The following is a 22528-nucleotide window of genomic DNA, read 5'->3' as shown; positions in this document are numbered from 1 at the left end:
TTGTTTTGTATAGGAAGCGGGAATTCGGATAACGGAGTTGGAGATGAACTTGGAAACCGAGCGTTTATCGCACATGAAATCCAACATTGAAACCGATATGGTCCGGGTGAGTTAATTTACTCGTTTCAGTGTTGTTTCCTTTATATTTGTGAGTTAAATAATACATTTACATTCATGTGATTGTTTTTCCATTTCCCATCAAGTGGGGTCATGCCCAAAACAATCTGGTACAACAACAAATGCAACATTGTCATTGGGAACTGGCCTGGAATGATTCTTCATGCATACACACACGGGTATCACTTTCCCCAACACCCCATGATGAAGTCGAAACACTCAGTTCTGTTCATGGTTCAGAACATCTCACAATAGTTGTGTCCTTCAGTTTACAATAGTTATGTCCTCGTCAATGGTAAGATTACGTTTATGGGGTGTGTCTGGAATGGAATTGTTTATTGTTGATATTCTATGATCAACTTCAAACAAGACGATGTGACAGAGGTGAAAGCGTCCTCTCTGAGTCGAGGAATATATTCAACCCTCGTTTTTTAAATACATAGTTGAGGCTCATGGAAGAGCTGGAACACAGAACAGATCAGCACACAACATTAGAAATGGAACTGCAGAAGGTGGAAATGCCAACAGCCAGGGGAGGGAGAAAATAGATGGAAACGGACAAACAAGAGATGTAGTTTGCGATAAGGGGTAGGGGAGAATGCAAAGGATAGACAAGATGGAGAAAGAAGCAACTTTTTGGGAGGGGTGTAGGTGGTTTAATGGGTGTGGAAAAGATCATGGTTTGAGATGGGGAATGATTTGAGATGGTGGTGAACAGCTGTCTTAAAGACCTGGAGGGAAGATTGAGATTGAAGAGTGTTGAAGTTAGTTCCACAGGTGGGGAAAATAGAGGAACAAATGAGTGGAAGTGAGATACCTGGCGGGGTGAGGGGGGTGGACAAAGCATGGAGAAGGTACGGTGCATGACTGGAAATTAGCTGGAAGAAGAGACACCACTCACCCTTCAAGTGAAAGACCCATACAGTTTTGAGAGATTCTGATGATCTTAAAAGACTTGATTTCCACGACATTAAGCTGTAGATGAAAGCCTTGTCGGAGGATAGGAGCTCAGGTGTGCCAAGGAAGGACTTTGCATGACTGAGAAAGCTCAGATATCTGGCTTTGGAGGAGGCCAACTTTGAATTGTTGCTTGCCCAAGAGAGATCATGGCTGAGAGTGAGACCCAGGAGTTGAAGTGACTGAACCTCTTTGAGAGGATTGTTGAAAGAAAGTAAATGAGAGGGTTTTCGGCATGGTCCTTTCGGGTGGGTGGCTGGGGGGGGGGAGCGATATGGTGGGGGGAGAGAGAGAGACCATGTGAGGTGAGGGAAGTTGTTGACGGGCGGCGAGCATACACCAGAGATAGATTTGACAAGGCATCAACAGGTTTTAGAAGAGGGAGACAACTTTGATAGCTCATTCTTGTGAATGGACAGATGTTGTTTTCTGGATCTCCTCAGAGCAGATACAAGAAACACACGTCTTGTGGAATGATCTGAGGTTGCCGACAATTGGATATGCCTTCCAGAAGGAGAATGCAAGTTGTTTTCAGGCAACTGCCTCACCACATGATTCAGAGTACCAAGAGCAGAAAGATAGGTAAGATAACTGAAGATGAGATGCGATGACTTTGTATGAGAGAGAAAGGCTTCTATGGAAGAATTCCCAGGCTGAATTAATATCAGGGGTGGTCGATACAGGAGAGCAGTCCTGAAGTGTGATGGCTGCTTGCAGTCCCTGGCAGTTTGTCTGAGTGAACTGCCAGACTTGCTGGTACTGATACTGTTCTCCGAGAATGGCCAGAGAGATTCTGACCTTCACAAGCACATGGTCAGATCAGATTAACCAATTGGAACAGACTACGAGTAAGATACATTGATGGGGAAGTTGGTGATCACCAAATCCAGAAGGGAATATTTGCAATTGGGAGAAATCCGGGTGTGGAAAGTTTACAGATTCAGTCCGTCCCATGGAGTCAAAGAAGTTCTTTGCAGAAGTGCCTTGGTGTTAAGAGAGGTACCAATACCCAACCAATCAGCATGCCGATAATTGCAATCACCACATATGAGGAAGAGAGAGAGAGAGAGAGAGAGAGAGAGAGAGAGAGAGAGAGAGAGAGAGAGAGAGAGAGAGAGAGAGAGAGAGAGAGAGAGAGAGAGAGAGTTGGGATGATTGAGGAAATGTTGGTTCATGTCGAGAGAGACAGAGAGAGAGAGAGAGAGAGAGAGAGAGAGAGAGAGAGAGAGAGAGAGAGAGAGAGAGAGAGAGAGAGAGAGAGAGAGAGAGAGAGAGAGAGAGAGAGAGAGAGAGAGAGAGAGAGAGAGAGAGAGAGAATAAGATTGGGACGGTCGGGATTACACATTTTTAAAGAAGAAGGGGCTTCGAACGAAAAGTATATAACGAGTAACGAGGGGTCACTGTTAGCAGCATGGTGAGGTGGGAACGGAGGGGAGGTCACAGCCAGAGGTACTCCTGGGGTTTGGGAAGTGAAAAAGCAGGACACAGAGTGAGAAATGAAGTTCCTGACGTGCAGTGCAACTCCACCACCAGGATGGGGTTCATGTCGATCAAACCAGAGGAGGCAATAGCCAGAGAGGGACGATTTAAGGAGTGAGGGACGTCCTGTGAGAGGAAGGATCATGTTAAACAGATGATGTCCGAATTATCAGCAGCGGCCTGGATTGAGAGATCTGTCAGATGGGGTGGAGGCCACGCATGTTTGAGATCCACACAGTTGGGCACGCGGGAGGAGCTGCTGACAGGACTTCAGGATGTGTGAAGGAGCAAGGAGAAGGTGTGGGGTAGGGGGAAGCCGGGAGGTTGTGGGGAGTGGGAGGGTTTGGGGAGGGGGCGACGCAGGGAAGGGCAGGGCCAAAGCTTGCTGGGAGGCGGGAGAAGTGTGTGGGGGGTGGGGAAATTGAGAGGGCGCAGGACGAGGTGGAAGTTTAGAAGGCATGGGACAAGGGGGAAACAGATGGGGGGATGGGCCTGACATGAAGTGGTTTGACACTATTAATGGACATGAAGTAGAAATTATTTCCTCCACAACCTCTGCAAAATTGACACCTCACGATTTCCAGACTGGATAACCTGTGACAGACTTCATGGGTTAAGTTGTGGTTAAAATGTTTTTGGTTGAAGGCATGGAGGGAAATTTGGCGGCAAGTGGAAGAGGAAGCTTCATGAACGAAACTTTCAGGAGTGGGGGAGGTTTTGGGAAATAAGCATTGTCAAAGAGGACACGATGAGATTTTAATGAAGAAGAAGAATGACTAGGTTTTCCTGATGGAGTAAAAGGAAGCGGAAGGAATGTAAAAATACATTTTGGAAGAGTTGTTTTTTTGTGAAAAGGTTTCAAAGAAGAAATGTCTTATTCAGTGAAGGTGAATTTGAAGTGAATGTTTTCAGATTGAGAGTGTGGATTGCTTTCATGGTGTTTGTTGATTTCAGGTGCGGCTACGGGACCTCGAGACTATATTCGAGATGGAAAAAGTATCTCGAACAATCGTGGAGGAAAAGCTTCAACTCCTCCACAAGCAGCATGGTTTGACGGAGTGTGAACTGGAGAAAGGCAACGCACACAGTGCACAGCTCTCTCAGTCTCTAGAATGGTACGATGGGGGTAATGATGTCCTGACTATCTTCTCTCACACTTGTCTCTTGTGGTATCCACACAGTTTGTTGTGCAAATGGTTCTTCTTTTGGATGTACACTTGCAGTTGTGTATCTTCTGATGTATGTTGTGCCCTAACTGGAGTTATTTTCCTGGATCTTGCAGTGTCCAGCAGGGTATGGCAAGTTCAGACCAATATTTGCAGCAACAACTTGAGGCAGCCAAGCAGATGGTTTCTGATTTAGAAGTTCAGCTTCAATCATCTCAACAAGAATTGACAAGAAGGAAGAAATAACATCTTCTGGTATGGTACCACTTTTAAATAAAACAAACGAAGCTTGATCACATCCTCATGTTCAGCTTTTTATCCATTGTAAGATGATCAGATAATTGAGCGAGCTATCCCACCTCCACCATGTTGTATTCTCATAATTGTTCATGAACTTTCCAACCTTGTCCTTTGTGACGTTTCTTTTCTGTTAACCCCACGAAGTGATGCAAGAACACGACTGGAGGATAACGAAGTGAGGACCAAAGAGGACAAAACCCCCATGAAACTGGACATGGTGAGATATTACTTGAGGAGGCATTACTTCGGCACACTTCGTTTTCCTTATTATTCAATCATGCTGCCTGGCAGATGGAGCTTCTTATGAATTGTCTCCACTCTTATAGGTCATGGACTCGAACCGTCAGGTCACCCCTCACTGCTTATGGTCACCACTCGCAGCTTTGGGGCATGACTCGCCACTTCTGGTCACCATTTCAGCTTCTGATTTCTCTGGTGCAGACATCAGGTCAAAAGCACATGCAAGTAAAGAAAAAAGAAAGTAATGCTCATGTAAACAGATTACGAAGGGAATCCACTTCAAGGATTAGAACTGGAGCATCGATACGTTATGATCCTCGTACACAAATACTGTACGCCTGATGATGAACATCTAAAAGTGAAGTAACTATGCCACGTGGTTTTCGCTTAATCCCTAACCGCATCCGTGCAACAATATAATTTATTGGTCCAGTTGTAAAAGCCACGGCCCATTCAATCTTCCCGGTTCAAATTCAGCGGATGGGTCAAAATGACCGCTACCGCCAGGTATGTTCAAAGCCCCAAGTAACTTCCCGGGCCTGTTTGCCACGTTACAATGCTCGAAGGGACCGTGGAATTTACCCGAGGAAGCACCGAAACTAATTGCCGGTTTCACAATGCAGGTTTGTTGCACATTCTCCCCCGTCTTGAATGCAAGGCTCTTGTGTATGTGTGTTGAAATGAGAACAGATGAAAATAACATAAAAACACAGAGGTTATAATTGGGGGTTTCCACAACATTAGGGCCGGGAAAACAAACATCTGTCTCCATGTTATAGCGATGCATATCTAACCTCACAGTTAATCACATGATGTTTATTCTCAAACAATGTTAAGGAGATAAGTGAACTAAACCAAGCAGTTTCATTAACCCTAAAGCATCATTCCCACAACACGGTGTTGGGGTTGTTGTGTTTTGGACAACATATTCTTGTGCAGTTTCATAACAACGACGACAAGTTTGTGGAATTGTAATTAAACCTTGAGTGGGAATAAATCGCTGGAGAAATGTTTTTGTTTCATGAAGAGTTTTATGCAAATTCTTCTGTGAAACTAGACATATGATTTTGATGAAAACACGATGAATTACGTGCTGTTTGAACATCAGTTGCAGACTCCATGTACGCTAATTAATGACGTACAATTGAATGTACCCGCCATGGTGAAGCAGTGTGACTATGTCTATTAATTATGTACTGTTTGAACGTCTGTTGCACCCTGACTTCACACATATAAATCTATTAATTACATACCATTGGAATGTCCGTTTTGTACCTTTGGACTGCTGAGACCCCTTCGGAGTGCGGAGCGGAAGGGCGGAGGAGCTCCTTGTGAGCCAACGGCCATCCATATCTAGTGCCCAACTGTGTCTGCGGACGTCCTCCTGCAGTTGGGTTACTTTTTATTAGGAGGTTGGTGGCAGGATTTGCACTCCGGCCACCGTAAAACCCTTCATTCCGCAAAACACAAAAACGCAAAAAAATCTGAAAACCCACTCCGTGGGAGTACCTCCTGTGCAGCTTCCCTTCGCACAGGGCAGCTCACCGGATGACGGGATTGGGGCAAAGCCTTCGGGACCCCCAATCTTTGTGATAGGAGGGAAAGCACGGGGTAACATCCCTGGGTCAGATTGCGGGAGTGTGTGTCGGAGTGTTGCTGAGGTGTCGTCCACCAGACGGCGGTCTCCTTGGCTTAACCTGAGGCGGTCCCTTCGGGTGGGTGCCTGGTATGTCCTATCCCTAAGAGAGGATGATCACCTGTCTCTGTTATCATCTGAGCTCAAGCGTTTGGACATCGGGATTGCAGCTCTCTCTGAGGTTCGGAGACCAGATTGCGGCGAGATAATGGTGGGTGGTTACACCTACTATTGGTCTGGTCGCTCTGATGGTTACCATACTCAAGGATTGCTGTAGCTGTGTCCAATAAGCTGACTTCAATGATAATTGAGGTAACACCAGTCAACGAGCGTATTATGAGACTAAGGATTCGTCACTCCTTCGGTGTCATTTCCCTGGTCTCTGTTTATGCTCCGACTGAGGCGAGTGATCTCACCGTGAAGGATGCATTCTATGCCACACTCGAGTCTGTGGTTGATCAGTGCCTCAGACGAGATATACTTCTCGTCTTGGGGGATTTCAATGCATCGACTGGAACTGATAGGGATGGTTATGAGATGTGTGGTGGTCCCCATGGGTCAGGAACTATGAACCAGAATAGCACTAAGTTCCTTGACTTTGCAAGAAGTCATTGACTTAGGGTGGCTGGTTCATGGTTTCAGCACCCACAAGCTCATCGCTGGACTTGGTATTCCAATGCTGGCGGTGGGGCAAAGGAGATTGACCATGTCCTCATTGACGGTCGCTGGAGGATGATCCAGAACTGCAGGGTCTACCGGAGTGCTCAGTTCCTCAATACTGACCACAGGCTTGTTGTCGCAACTCTAAAGCTGCACCTTAAATCCTGGAGAATGGTACCATCCCAGCCTTGGCTGGATGTTGGCAAGCTCAGGGATGAGAGAGTTGCTGAGGAGTTTGCAAACATGCTGAGTGGACACTTGGGGGCTCTGGGTGCTTTGGTGTGTCCTGAAGAGTTGTGGAGCGCCTTCAAGACCACCTTCCTTGATGTTGTCGGTGGATGTCTTGGAACTCACCGCAGGGCAAAGAAGAATTTTGTCTCTCAAGGGACACTGGATACCATTGACCAGAGTCGCAGGGCCAGGCCGAATGGCAGAGCTGAGCTGTTCAGGGAGCTGAGGCGTAAAACTGTACGTGCACTGAGGGTGGACAAGGAGGCCTATGTGCGAGGAATCTGTGAGGGGTAGAGCATCACCTGTGGACAGGTAATTCTCGTCCCGCTTACAGGGGAATTCGCGCATTGCGTTCATCTAAGCCCATCCCTCGGAGCACTGCAGTTCGAGCAGAGAGTGGTAGGCTCTTGACAGAGGAGTCTGAAGTGAAGGCCCGCTGGGCCGGTTACTTTGAGCGGTTGTTCCGGGCTGATCCCCCCAGCTGTCGAGTTGGACGTCAAGGGTGTTACAATCCCTGTTGCTGACCCTCAAATCAACTGTGGTCCACCTTCGCTTGTGGAAACACGGGCTGCGGTGAACCGGTTGAAACGGGGCAAAGCTCCTGGGATCTGTGGCATCCATGCTGAACTTCTCAAGGCTGGTGGAAATGCTGCACTCGTGTCGTAGCATGCAGTTTTGTGCTCTGCCTGGAACACAGGCATCATCCCAACTGATTGGAAGATGGGCCTTGTTGTTCCTCTCTGGAAAGGGAAGGGTGATCGCCAAGACTGCACCAACTACCGAGGGGTGACGCTGCTCTCAGTGCCGGGCAAGGTCTTTGCTCAGATACTTATTGATAGGGTTCGCCACCATCTGCTTGAGCACCCGCGTCCAGAGCAGTCAGGCTTTACACCAAAGAGGTTAACGATTGACCGTATACTTGCTCTTCGTGTCATCACCGAACGCAGATGAGAGTTTCGGCAGGGGCTGCTTGCAGCGTATGTTGATCTCTGTGAAGCGTTCGATTCAGTGAATCGGGATGTCCTCTGGAGGATTCTTGGTCTTCGGGGGGTGCCACCAAAGCTGATCGATCTGATGTCTGAACTCTACTCTGGTACTGAGAGTGCTGTGAAGTGTGGTGGTACCATCTCTGACTTATGTCCAGTTGTTACTGGAGTTCGTCAGGGGTGTGTACTTGCCCCCACACTTTTCAGCACTTGTATGGACTGGATTTTAGGGAGGATGTCAGAGAGATCAAGCTGCTGTGCATTGTTTGGGAATGTCAAGATCTCGGACCTTGATTTTGCAGATGATGCAGTCATCTTTGCGGAGACTTTAGCTAACCTTTTGGGGGCCCTCGAGGTGCTGAATGAGGGGTCAGAGCCGCTGGGATTATGGGTTTCTTGGGTCAAAGCTAAGCTCCAGGCTTTCGGTGACATCTTGGATGCTGCTGTCCTGTCTGTGTCTGTTTGTGGTGAGGATGTTGAGGTTGTGGAGAGATTCACTTCCCTTGGCAGTGATATTCATGTCTCTGCTGGCTGTGAGTCAGAGGTCAATAGACGTCTGGTTCGGGCCTGGGGAGTCATGGATTCACTGGATCATGGGGTGTGGCGCTGCCAGTACCTGTGCGGGAGGAACAAAGTCCGAGTCTTCAGGTCCTTGGTACTTCCAGTCTTGCTCTATGGATGCGCGACTTGGACTCTGACCAAGGATCTGAGACGGAGACTTAATTCCTTTGGTACCGGGTCTCTTCGGAAAATCCTTGGCTATCGCTGGTCGGATTTTGTGTACAACGAGCGGTTGCTGAGAGAGACTCGGATGAGATTTGTTACCTGCATAGTCCGTGAGCATCAGTTGTGGCTGTATGGACATGTGGCTCGTTTTCCTGACGCTGATCCAGCTCAACAGATTCTCTCAGCGGGGAGTCTCGTGAGTGGAGGAGGCCAGTGGGCCGACCACGTTCCTCGTGGTTGCAGCAGGTTGACCATCATCTCAAGGAGATGGGGATGGGCCTGGCATATGCTCGGGGGATGGCCAGACGGAGGCCCCTGGAGTACCGGCGGAAAGTGGACGCAGCGACGCGCTGTTCTGGCATATGCTCCCATACCTGACCTGACCTGACCCTTTCGACTGTGTGAAGACCCAAAATACCCCAAGAACCCTGAGGACACAAAAGTCACCGAGGACCCAAAATACCTTGATAACCCACAAGACCCCGAAGACCATTTTGACCGTCAAAAAGGTAAAAGGCGTAAAACGGGTCGAAAGGAGTTTTAAGACCCTTTCAACCCCTTTCACCTTTACGACACTTTCGACTCCTTGAGATCCCTTCATCCTTTCGACCTTTTACACCCTTTAGACCCCCGAGCACCGAAAGACCTTTTCACTCCTTAAGTCCCTTTAAACCCCTTCGACCTGACCACCATTTTGACCCCATGCAGCCTTCAGAAAGATGAGACAGCTGAGACCCTTGACCATTTTGAGGTATAGACCAATTGGACCTTCTTATATTTCAAATTACAAATAAATATAATGTTACCGATATTACAAATATATTTGTGCAAAAGAAATGTTTGTATTATGATTGGTGTATATCTTGACAACACAGCAAAAGTTTAACATAAATCTCTGTAAGGATGTTTGGTGAAGCGAGCACAGCCAGCCGATCCACATGAATACTGCATAAAAACCTAAAAACATCGTGCAGCCGTGAAGCTGTCTGATTTTATGTCTCCTATTAATTACGTGCTGTTTGAATGTCATTTGTACCCTGACTTCACACATGTCCATTAATTACGCACGATTGGAATGTACCTTTCGATCCTTCAGACTACTGAGAACCCTTTGACCGTTGAAGATCCTGATTGAAGACCCAGAAGACACGGAGGATTTCAAAGACCCAAAAGACACAAAAGACCTTGAAGGACTCAAACGACCCTGTGGAAGTGTAAAAATTATCTTAAAATATTTCGTTCTTATCAACACAACTCTCAGTGTGCATATACAACTCAGATTTTAAAATATATACTTGATAATGGATCAGCGCATACTGATGGTAGTTTTATAATGGATAGATATAGTGTTGCTGAGGCCGTCCCGAGTGATGGTAGTTTTATAGAGAGGCCGTCCGATGAAAACATGGGATGTGTTGCTGAGAGATGATCATTGAGTTTCAGGCCGAACAAGAGGGCGAGGGATCATGCAACCTGGAAAGCAGCCATTAGGTGAACTACGGCTGACACATGCAAGCATGGAAAAGTACGTGGAACGATGATGATGATGGTGTGCTCCTTTACTGCATAACAAATATAATCTTTTCTTCCATTCCACTTGTTTGGCAAGTTAAATGAAATAAAACCCTGTCTGAAGACAGCTGCCTTTGCTCAATGCCAGTGAGGCATGAGAATGCTTTATTTTTATGAATGAATGCATATAATATGCTGAATAACATTTTGCAAGGGTGTAAAACTTGAGGGATCACATGATATCGCACAACATCAAGGTTTCTGGAAAACATGGCATTATTTTGATGGAATGAAGCATGCATTATGGAAGAGTCGTGGAGATGGAGGGCTGTGAAGCACTGAAAATGCCTGATAAAGGTTGAAAGTTCCCGAGGTCAAACCCAAGGAATTTGTTTCAATATGCTGAAACATAATCTTGTTTAACTGACTGGATAACACATCTGTTGTTTTCCCGAAGGCAATGCCACATCCTTGGAAAAGTTCTGTTTGTCTCATCAGAATGTGTCCACCTGGTGTTGGTCAACTCGCTTGCACATGAGCCGGCCACCTCCCTATTTACTCTTCCCTCGATAAGAAACTCTGGTTGAAACATCAAGCCAGAGAGATAAAACTTTGCATTGATTGTCTCTCTCCATGCGCACATGTTAACAAATGATTGAACTCTCACTGTGACTGGTGTAACTTGATTGAGGCTTTAAATTTTCCACCACAACCCATTTGACCCAGAAGACTCAAAAGACTCCAGAGGACATAAAAGACCCTGAAGATCCAGATGACCCAAAATACCCAAAAGATCCTGATGACCCAAAAAATCCCAATGAACCCAAGACCTAAAAGACGCCTTTTACCTTTATGATAATTAAGACAATCTTAAGCTTTAAGACCAGTTTTTTTACACTTCAGAGAGCTTTAAATCCCTTTCACCCTTGAGACCTTTTATACAATTTTGACCCCGAGAACATTTTGACCTTTACACCACTGAAGTCCCTTTGGACCCCTCAGACCTTCACATAATTCAGACCCCTTACATCCTTCAGACATTAGATCCTTGACCATTCAGAGCTTCAGACCACTTGGACCTGGACACTTGGACTTGGATCTCTGTCTCTTGTCTCTTTGTCTCTTTGTCTCTCTCTCTCTCTCTTCTCTCTCCTCTCTCTTCTCTCTCTCTCCTCTCTCTCTCTCTTTCTTATGCACACCAAATCTTAAAAGTTACAAATGCAACTTTGTGTGGGGATTAGGTCTCACTCGGGGGTCAGAGAGGGGGCTTGATTATCAATGTAAATTTGTACCACATAGCACTTCGTGATGGTCGTGGCAGAGGTTGTTACAATTTCCTTTTTTTACCGGGACAACGCTGAGGTTAAAGCACTCTTCGCACAGGTAAATTTGTTCCCCTTCCCTTCTCCTTCCCCACCCCCTCCCAGAAAAAAAGGAAAGGCCTATCAAGGCTTGTCATCATGTGTGAGACATTTCTTGCAAGAAAAGACATCAGGGCGAACGGGGGAAAAAGAGGGGGTGAGATGGGACATGACGGGCAGAGGAGGTGGGGAGTAGGGGTTAAAGCATTCCATGCAGGGTAAATTTGTCTTCCTTTCCTTCTCGTTGCCCAAAATGTTTGGCACAATGTGTGACGAAATGGTCCATCAGCGAAGTGAGGGGTAGGCTCTGCTCGTATATAATATTGGATAACCCCCACATCCACCATCTTCCTGCAGTTGTGGAATACATGTAATTTGTTTACCCTGGCGATTGAAACAGTTAAAAGCTTGGCAAATCAGCATCTTGAACACCAGAATAATGTGTGATGAAAATCATATGTACGCATCACCAATCGAGTTGTGCACCCATGAGGTCATGCAAATAGACGGGGAAGGGGGGGTGGGGTGGGGGTATCTCATATACATAATGGCGGTGAAAATAGTCTGATTAAAAAAAAGGATTATCTGACTTGTTATTCTCCCAAAATATTTTTGTGCTCCTCGGTCAAGGATCTCATCCTCTTAAAAATATATTTTCCAAAGATTTCAAGATTGTGTTCGTTTGAAGAGCAGCTTTTGGGTCGCTGATGACTTTGCGTGATTCGAAAGTTGTCATCACATTAATAATCGTTGGGCCTTTATTTTCTTACATTTGAAACTCAAAATATGCTAAAATTAACTTTTCAGTCAAAACTTTTATCAGTGATCGAAAAACAGACCGGAATTTACCGAAGATGCTATGACGTCACGTTCTCCGAAAACTTCGTGAACATTCGGAAACAGCATGTGAACAATGGCGAGATGCGAATCAGAGAGTGATTTCAGCGGCGATGAAATTGAGTGTTTTCATTCCGATATTGCTGAGGAAGAGTCTGAGGATGATGGGAATTTATACTATGGAGTTTCTGGCCCTGAGCCATATAAATTTGAGCCACTTGCAAGTGCCAGAAAACGGCCTATTTCGTGTACAAGTGGCAGGACTGATGGCCTGGCAGTTCACACTGACAGACTCCACCAGACAGATTGGTTTGTAGATTTTTATTTTCTTGTTCGATGCATAAAATAATGTAAAGTTTGATTCGTCTGTGACTTGATATAATAATTTTTAACCCTCGAGTCACTCAAGAGTCAAAAATAGAATGAATCAATAATGGATCCAAATATATTACACACCGTAGCCTTGGCTTTGAAGTCTTTCTGACAGCTGAGCTTGACCCCAGCGAAAGTGAACAGTTAGAACAAACCCCAACTTTCAAGAGACTGATGTGGCATATACAGACCAAAACATTTTTAGCCTCATTGGGAAATATTCTACCAAATTTAGAAAAAAAATAGTGGAAAATTGATTAATTTTTTACAATTGAAATGAAACAGCCCAATTTGCTGATGCTGTTAAAAAAAATTCATGCTCGTGTTTTTCAGAAAGTTTACTTGTGTGTTTTTCCATGTACTCTTTCAGAATACATTTCAAGGTTTTTCTCACTTAAACTCAATAATTTATTCTGTGACAGAGCAGTATCTGGAGAACTTGTCAAGAAGAGGAGGTCCGAGCTTAACCGACACAACGCATATATCCCTCAAACCTCTAAGACACAGGAAGGGTAATCGGACCAACGAATCTAATTAATGACATAACTCATTCTGGGAACCTCCGTGTCTCTGCTGTACTTGGGGGTTTATTTCCAAAACCGAAACAATTTCCACTTACACCAAGTTTGGTCAAAATCCCATCCATAGTACACAAGTTAGAGCAGTAACAGAATGTTTGGCTAATTGCACCGCTGGCCTTTAACCTATTGACCCCATAATCTAATCAGTTTATCTTTATATCATTATACAAACTTGTTCCAAGTTTGACTTCGATCCGTTCAGCTGTTCTTAAGTTATCAGGGTCATGAAATCCTATCATGGATGGCTGAAAAGCCAGACGGAAAACCCGAAAACATCCTGGCTCCGATGACTTCGTCGGCCGAGGGATAAAGATCTAAATGAATCAGCATTCATGACGTCCTGTCCTGAGAGCACAAGAAACGTTTTTACATTCTACATTTTTACAAATATGTTGGCGCATCGTGCCAGTCGTACCAACCACCACCAGGAGACATCACTGACTTTTTGGTATCTTTAGTGTCGGAACTGTTGTTAAGCTCAATTCTTCTGTTTAAATTAAATTCTGCGGAAATTAACGAACACTGCCTTTACAAATCCAAAATTAAATGAATTAAATAAAGTTACGACACTGCCTGGACAAATCCAGAAATTAAATAAAGATACAGTACCAACACCACCTGGAGAAGTTGAAAACTTCATTGAATTGTCCACCGCTCCTTCCCAATTCCACATCCAGAGGATGCATGACATCATCACGGGGCGCCGAAGGAAGGGAGGACTCAGTCTTTACTCCCTTTGTTTCTTTATTTTTGTTTGTTTTCTTGTTTGTCCGGATGATATCTCAGCCATCCTTTGAGTTAGTAAGTTCAAATTTGGGGACAAAAGTGAAGACGTGCTTTGGCAAAAATCATTATTCTTATTTTTTGATTCATCAATTGATTGATTTATAACTTAATTATTATCGATTTATGAATTACTTATTTATTTATTTAACTTCTGGGCAATAAATATCTCAGGCACCTTTTGAGCTCGGACGCTGATATTTTGATATGACAGTGAACAAGTGCTTTGGTTATAAATAAATAAGAACAGAGTTCAATTTGTTCGACCACTTTATTAGCGTGGAACGACAATAATCAAACAAGTATTGAACAGGTTGAAACACCCACAACATCCCTGGCTCCGGCTCAGGCTGTGCATGCGCACTGGCACAGGGGACCGTCGATATGTAGAAGTACCGTAAAGTACAATGTTCTCTATCTCCCTCCGAGTCTTTATTATGTTAATAGATAAAGGCTGAGAAAATATTAAGTTTAATGAATGAACAAAAGTTTATATCGCCCATCGTGTGACTATTCCATGGAGTAGTCCTTGTGCCAGGCAGGCACGCTGGTCGCTCTGGTGGATCGGCGTTGACCTATTGCTGGTGCTGGTGGTGTCACATCGGGCCCCAGTGGGGATGGGGCTCTCGGGGTTTCAGGGGCCGATGGTGGCGTCTGAAGGATCGCGCGCCTCGGTGTGCCTCATCCTGGTGCTGCTGGCGTGTCTGAAACGGGTGTCATCTTGCGCCGGGGTGTGCATACTGACGTCAGTGCCGGCGTGGGCCCCGTTGGCGTCGCAGATGTCACGGGTTCGCTGTCGAGGTCAGGCAGTTGCGGTGTTACAACGGGTGCAGGTACAGTGATGCGGGTTGCTAGATCATCATAGATAGACCGGGGTGGCAGCTGGTCATTGCGAACTGGGCTAAACTTGCGCAGGAATTTCCTGTTCCGAAGTGTGACTCTGCCCGAGCCGTCGATCTTGATCACGTATTGGTCGTGTTGGCGTACCTCCACGATACTGCCTGTCTTGTCCCATTTTTTGGGGTGGAATCCTGTCTGGTTCTGTACGCGGACTAGGTCCCCTACAGCAAGTGGCGGAAGACGTTTGGTGTGTTCTGCCAAGATGTCGGCTGTGCGGATATGACGTTAGCGGAGGGCCTCCTCCCTCGCTTTCAGGGTCTCATGCCAAGTGTCGTGCGGTCTGTACTTTCCGGGGATAATTGGGATGAAATCGCGTATCGGGCGGCCGAAGACACACATTGCCGGGGAGATCTTCGTGTCAGGGTCAGGCGTGTTACGATATTGTAGTATCGCTCTCTGCACAGCGTCAGTGTCAAGTTCTCCCTGCGGGCTGGTGTTGTCCGTGATAAGTCGTTTCATTGTCTTAACTCCAATCTCCACGCGACAGTTGCTGTGAGGGAAGGCCACCGATGACAAGCGGTGGTGTACGCCCCATCTGTGCAGGAATGACCTGGTCTCGGTGGAGGTGAACTCCGGTCCCCCATCCGACGCGAGCTCTTCTGGTGTCCCGTACGTCACGAAGGCGCGACGTAAGTGGTTTATGAGTCCGGCGGCGCCACCCGTCGACTTTGAGATGATCGGCCAGTTCGAGTATCTGTCCACCGTCACAAGGTAGTGTGCACCCCTGTGTACAAAGAAGTCTGAGCACACTGCCTGAAAGGGGTAAACGACCGGAATAGGTGGAGTTGGTGGCGCTCCAGGCTGTGATGGTGCCATCCGGTGGCAGTGTTCGCAGTTTTTCCGAGTGGCGCTGATGTCAGCCGACATGCCTGGCCAGAATACAGAGGATTCTGCGCGGGTGGTCATCATTGATACGCCCTGGTGGGCAGCGTGTAGGGCGCTCAGCACATCGCCGCGGAGTGAGGGTGGTATGACTACTCGGTCCTTGTATAGGATCACTCCATCTGTCGATGTAATGTTCTCGCGGTACTGGTGATAGTCGCGAATTGTCTCTGGCATCTGGATTTTTGAGTCGGGGATGCCGTTCATTGTCATTCCCTCCAATATGTGCATATCGCCATCGCTGCTGGTGGCTTCCCTGACGCGATCCCATGTTACTGATCGCAATGATTCGAGGCCCGCGGCACACCATGCCAGGTTGTCCTCCTCGACGTCGTCGTCATACTCCGGCTCAGTTTGGCGTAGGAGGGACAGGACGTCGGTGTGCGTGCTTGGTTGGAGGTGGGTCGCTATGGTGGCATTGTCATCTGGAAGGTTCATGAGTGGAGGTCGCGTGGTGCCAACCGGCCTGCGCGACATGGCATCTGCCGCCTTGTTCTTCATGCCCGGGATATGTATGATGCGGAAGCGATAACGCAGGGTCTTCTCCTTGAGGTTCCTGAGGCGGGGGTTGGGTATGTCGTCAAGTGCTCTGTCCGAAAGGAGTTTCAGCAGTGGTTTGTGGTCTACCGCAACGATCAGGTTCTCGCAGCCGAGTACGAAGTAGCGCGCCTTGTCCAAGGCGTCCGCGACTGCGAGAGCCTCGCCCTCTATGGGCGCGTATCTGGATTCTGCCGCGTGTGTAAATCTGCTGCCGACCAGGGTTATTTTCCATCCATCAGTACAGCAGAATGGTCTAACTGGCACGCATCGGCAGTGCTTTTGAAGCAACCAGGATCCGATTCCCTCCTTCGACCAGTCCGTGGCGATGCATGTTGGCTTAGTTTTGTCAAATATGCGGACACCGTGTTCGATTTCTTGTACGATCACGTCTTTCGACTCGCGGAATATGTCCTCTAACTCCATGGACCACTGGAAGCGTTCTCCACTTTTCAGGAGCTTCCGGAATGGCTGCATTCGTTCGGCCATACTAAAGGCGTATGCCACCTGGTTGACAAGCCCGAACCACGATCTGACGTCGGTGATGTTACGCGGTTGTGGGAAATCGTGGATTGCTTCCAGGTAGCGGCTGCATGGTCGCACGTCGGTCATGGTGATGGTGAAGCCCGCGAAGTCCACCGTGGGTGCGCTGAAGACAAACTTCTCCGGGTTGAGGATGATTCCATTCCGGCCGCATATATCCAGCCATTGGACCACCTGGAAGTAGCTCCCCTCAATCGTGTCTGACCATAGTAGCGTGTCATCTACGCACTTGGTCTTGTTACCAATGTCCGCGACGATCTCATCGTATCGTCGTGAGTAACCGTCCCCCGATGCCATATACCCTTGTGGGGCAGATAGGTACCGGTAGCGCCCCCATGGAGTGATGAAGGTCGTCTTGTGGCGGTCGTCCTCGTGTAGGCGGACGCTATGGTAACCGTTCCATGCGTCGAATACTGTCTTGCACTTCCCGTTAGGTACGCGTCTCGCCTGGTGGAACGGGGATTGGGTGTGGTGGGTCTCGCGGAACGCATGCTTGTTCAAGGCCTGAAAGTCGACGGTGCGTCGCGGCTTGCCATTCTTTTTTGCGCAAATTACCATGCGGTGACACCATGTCACCGGCGTGCCGACGGGTACTTCCTCCAACACGCCGAGCCGAACGTCCTGGTCGAGGCCTGCTTTTACTTCATCTTGCCAATGCATGGCCACGGAGATGGGAGTGTGATGGGCAACCGGTGTCGCGTTCTCACTGAGCATAAGACGTAGTGGTGGGCCGGTCATTCTCGGTAGTGGCTGGTGTGGGCACGTGTTGAATGTGCTCTGAGCATACATCCTGAGTAAATGTGACTGTAGTGCCTCTCTGTTGGCCTCGGTCGCTGGCATGGGGAGTGCGGTCGGTTTGGTCGGCGGCTCCGCGCGTCGCGGGCAGTCGCACAATTCCGAGGTCGTCAGATTCACCTCTCCGAGTGTCGGGAATCTGTCCGAGATCATTCCCAGGTCCATGCAGGCCGCGCGGGAGAGGAATATGCGGTCTGAAGAGTCCGTCACGTACGCGATTGGCGCGTCTCCAATCTCCGAGCGTCGTCACTGTTACCGGCGAATCTGACTACCACGGCTCCGAGGATACGAATTCCTCTGTTGTTTGCGACCTTCATGGTCATGGATACAGGTATGAGGTCCTCGGTACTCAGGCCTATTTGTTGGACGACTTTAATGCCGATCAGGCAGCTCTGGCACCCCGTGTCTGCCATAGCGGGTAGGGTTACTGCGCGGATGTGTTTCAGGAGGTTAAAACCCAGCGCTTTGTAATCCTCGCGCTTGTTGGTGAGAGTGAGGTTGGCATATGGCTGCGGGTCGGATATGCGTTTCATACACTTATCGCACATATCATCGTACAGGTGGTGAGCGAGGGGAAGCGCGCGCATTTCGTCCTCTGTGCTGGCCATGGTGACCGTGCATAGCTCGACAAAGGCTGCCGTCTGCTCGTCGTACATCCTGTCGGTCTCCTTAGATGGGCGTCTTGCCGATCGGCCGCCCAGGCACGCCTTGTCGAGGTGATTCTGGCGGCCACACTTCCGGCACTTTTTACCGTATCCGGGGCACTCGGCGTGTCTGGCGCGCCATTGAGGAGTTTTGCCGTGGCCCACCTCGCCGCAGTAGATGCATACTCCTTCGGGCTTGGCCTTCCGTTTTTCCGGCCTGGCTCCTACTCTGGCGCGGGCGTCCTGTCGCTTTCCCCGCCGATACGAACTACTGATCGCGTCCGTGCTCTGAGTGTCAAGCCGGCGCGATGCCGAGCGTTTTCCAGACTCTTTGGCCTCGATATACTCTATCATGTCCTTTAATGGCATGTCCTGGCTCTTCTCACCGAGTAGGTCAAGTTGTATTGCTTGGTCCACGATGCCACGGGCAACCACGTTGCGCAATATCTCTTCCGTGAAGTCGTTGACCTGATCGCACCCCGCCTTGGTGCACTTCATTTCATACTTGCACGTGTCCGCCTGCCCCTTGATGCGGGCGTGGAACGACCGGACAGGCTCCTCGTGTCCCTGCCGCATATTAGACAGGGCCACTCGAGCTTCCATCGTGTTCTCCGTCCGGACGGCGAGCGCCTTCATGGCGGCGAGGACGTCTTCTTCATCGCTGCCCATGAGGCTCCTACCCGCCGCGCGAGTGAGGTCCTTTCTCAGCTCCTCCTCACAGCACTCCAGTAGCTGTGCGACTATGTCGGGTCCGACAAGCTTAGTACCTGTTTTGTATTTGCCCCAGCGGGTTATGAAGTACGACCAGGCCTCGCCCGTTCCGGCCAGTGCTATGGAGGGACGCTTGAGTTTCTCCATCTTGGCATTCGAGCTCGCCGCCCTGGGGGCGGCGACGTGCACAGTGGCGTGTATACTCAGCATGGCCGCCACCACTGCCGCCTCTGCGTGTGTAGCCATATAGTCACAACCCTCGATCGGGCACTCTGCTTCCACCGGCGCCATAGGAACAGTTATTCTGGAGTAAACGTTCTATTTTCGGTGATGCACACGTGTGTACAGTGTCCTGGGGGCAAAGATTGGGTACAGGACCCGAGAAATCCAAACTCACTGTCGACGTTCTCGTGGTCCGTTTTCACCCAGTCGTGTCCTCCTCAGCACCGACGATCCTTACTCGACTGCATCAAGTTGTTTGATTATAAATAAGAACAGAGTTCAATTTGTTCGACCACTTTATTAGCGTGGAACGACAATAATCAAACAAGTATTGAACAGGTTGAAACACCCACAACATCCCTGGCTCCGGCTCAGGCTGCGCATGCGCACTGGCACAGGGGGCCGTCGATATGTAGAAGTACCGTAAAGTACAATGTTCTCTAATAAAGGGTATTTTTGATTTATTGATTAATCAATTAGTTATTTAATTTTTCGATTAATTACTTAATTTTCAAAAAGTTATAGATATGACGAAACAATGGTGGTTTGGGTTTGCCATTCGCAAAGAAGAAATTATTTATTTTGCGATTATTTATTTATTTAAATTATGCAGTTAATTAATTAATTATTGTACACCGCACTCTCCCAATTCCGTCTCCATGTGCTGCAGGGTGGCATCTCCGGGCGCTGAAATTGCCCTGACCGTGCCGTGCACTGGAGGATTTGTTATTTATTTATTTATTTATTTGGCATGGGGAAGTGTACTTTGAATGTACCGGTACTTTATTTAATATCCAGATTCCTCTGGACGTCTCCGGGTGGTAACTTTAATTAATCTATTTAATTTCCAGACTTCTCCTGGCGGTGCTCGCAACTTTATTCAATTTATTTAATTTCCAGAGTTTCCGGGTGGTAACTTTAATTAATTTATTTAATTTCCAGACTTCTCCTGGCGGTGCTCGTAACTTCATTTAATCTATCTATAATTCCAGCAATGTGTGTGTGTGTGTGTGTGTGTGTGTGTGTGTGTGTGTGTGTGTGTGTGTGTGTGTGTGTGTGTGTGTGTCTGTCTGTCTGTCTGTCTGCGGCCGCAGTTTCTTGAGAACCACCGGTCAGATCGGATTGAAATTTGTCAGGAATATTGCCGGGGCCCTGCGGATGTGCCTTTTCGAGGTTTGATATCAATCGGACGAGCGGTTCCCAAGTTACGGCCATTTATCTGTCGACCAATGACAAGACTCGGTGCTGTGACATCACGAATGACGTCACAATTAATGCTTATTTATTTATTTATTTATTTATTTTTGCACGATTGACGGTCCGATCTGATTGAAACTTTCCAGGAATATTGTTGGGGACCCGTGGATGTGGCTTTTCCAGGTTTGATATTAAGGTTTGAGAATGGGGGCGAGAGAGAGGAACGAGAGAGGAGGGGGGATAGAGGAGGGTGAGAGAGGGGGGGAAAGGCGGGCAAGAGAGGGCGGGGAGAGAGGGGGGTGAGAGAGACGGGGCGTCACAATTCAAGAGAGTGGGAGAGAGGAGGGGGCGAGAGAGGGGTTGTGAGAGTGGGGGTGAGAGAGGGGGTGAGAGTGGGGCCGAGAGAGAGGGGCGAGAGAGAGGAGGGGGAGAGAGGAGGTGCGAGACTCGGGGGAGCGAGAGAGAGGGGGGCGTCACAATTCTTCTTCTTCGTTTGATATGATGTCACAATTGACGCTGGGGACCTGAGTATGTTTCCCAGGTGTTTCCAAAGTTATGGCCATTTATGATACGGTTGGTCCGATGTAATTGAAAAAATACCCCAATCCAGTCATTGTCTACGAGAGCGAAGGAATGAAGCTGCACATGCTGGCACACCTCACCCACGAGAGAGGGTACTGGCACGAGAGAGGGGGAGAGAGGAGGATCGAGAGAGGTGGGGGGGGGGGTGAAAAATGCCCCAATCCAGTCGTCGTTTACGCACTGACGGGACCGCACTAGTTTATTCAATTTCCGGAGTCTTCGGCGAGTAATTTTATTGAATTTGATTTCCAGACTTCTGCAGGTGGTGTTTGTAACTTCATTTAATTTATTTAATTTCTGTCCGTCTCTGGGTGGTAACTTTATTTTATTTAATGACCGGACTTCTCCAGGCGGTGTTCGTATGTTCATTTAATTTTGTCCGTCTCTGGGTGGTCACTTTATTTTATTTAATTTATTTAATTTCTGTCCGTCTCTGGGTGGTAACTTTATTTTATTTAATATCCGGACTTCCCCAGGCGGTGTTCGTTACTTCATTTAATTTCTACAGACTTCAAATTGAAACAGCGGAATTGAGCTCAACACCAGTTGTGAATGGGGGAAAAAAATAGTGTCCGGGCGGTGTTTGGAACGACCCCATCGTACTGTGTGGTTCCTGTCATGCCTGTTATTTAATGTTCATGAACAAAACGAATGTCCATTGTGCTGGGAAACTGTCATGTCTCCAGAACTCAGTCTCACTCCTTCGGGTTCATCACCAAGGTTTATTGTAAACAAAGCCACACTCCTCCCAAACAGGCAATAATCAGAGCAAGCCTCTTCGTTGCCGCCCATTCCAGCCTGGTGGCTTTGTGGTTCGGTCAGCTGGCTTGGGATCTTCGGCTCCTGGATTTGAGCCCTGTGAGATGCTAAATTAACACCAGATGGGGTTGATTCAGCCTGTGATCCTTCTGAGGTTGGCGAAATAAGTGCTCGTGTCCTGGTGTTGGGGCACAGCATCAGCGGCACAGCCGCACCCCAACAAAATAGCGACCGGAAGCCAAGCGGCCAATTTCAAGAAGCAGAATAATAAGAAGCGGAAGAAGAAGCTGCCTGAGACGTGTCTCACAAGCTCCGCCCCTTCCGGACCGGATGTCTCAGTGAAGGTTCGAAGCCTCCGTGAAACGAGTGAACACCAACAGTTGGTGAAATTACAAGGGTAACCATGAAAACATTATCACCATTAATCTGTTACAATATCTGACAGAAACACAAGGAAAGAGTTTATTTGAAAGATTTTCCATGTACATTTGCTGAAGATTGCGCGGGAAAAGATGTTCCGTGAGCTCGAGCGTTTCGAGTGACGTCACTGAGGCGACAAGATCACCATTAAAACCGTGTGGATAATTTGTGGAACAACAGGAGATTTATGAAATTATTTTTGGTTCTTTCCGTTAAACAGGTTCGTTTTCTTTGTCCTGTTTCAATCCCCCTTAAAAACGTGAGGAATTTTAATCAGACAAAGATGAATAAATGTTTGTGATTCACAGCAAAGTTAATGAAGTGAAAATGTAGTTTTGATTACAATGGGAAGTATAACCTGAGTAATAATAATAATGTACATTTGATAAAAA

The 22528-nt window shown here is 47.6% G+C and overlaps 2 protein-coding genes across 3 annotated transcripts in view; both read left to right on the top strand.

Annotated features, from left to right (window-relative positions):
- LOC147015223 (uncharacterized) overlaps positions 1 to 10135 on the top strand; it is a 58413-nt gene extending 48278 nt beyond the window's left edge. The window contains exons 14-19 of the mRNA XM_085849782.1: positions 14 to 106; positions 3508 to 3668; positions 3836 to 3974; positions 4164 to 4236; positions 4346 to 4467; positions 9595 to 10135. Coding sequence (XP_085705908.1) covers positions 14 to 106; positions 3508 to 3668; positions 3836 to 3965 — 384 coding nt within the window. The 3' untranslated portion in view covers positions 3966 to 3974; positions 4164 to 4236; positions 4346 to 4467; positions 9595 to 10135. The remainder of the gene's footprint in view (positions 1 to 13; positions 107 to 3507; positions 3669 to 3835; positions 3975 to 4163; positions 4237 to 4345; positions 4468 to 9594) is intronic.
- Positions 10136 to 21770: 11635 nt separating this feature from the next.
- Positions 21771 to 22528, top strand: part of LOC147015219 (uncharacterized) — a 189349-nt gene continuing 188591 nt past the window's right edge. For both annotated transcript variants that reach the window (XM_085849781.1, XM_085849780.1), the window contains exon 1: positions 21771 to 22356. The gene's annotated coding sequence lies outside the window, so the exon portion shown is untranslated. The remainder of the gene's footprint in view (positions 22357 to 22528) is intronic.

The sequence above is a fragment of the Eptatretus burgeri genome, chromosome 12 (assembly GCF_056783735.1).
Source record: "Eptatretus burgeri isolate ZD-2024b chromosome 12, Ebu_testis_v1, whole genome shotgun sequence".
Taxonomy (NCBI): Eukaryota; Metazoa; Chordata; class Myxini; order Myxiniformes; family Myxinidae; genus Eptatretus; species Eptatretus burgeri.
The sequence above is the reverse complement of the archived record's forward strand: the minus strand, read 5'-3'. Positions and strand labels throughout refer to the sequence as shown.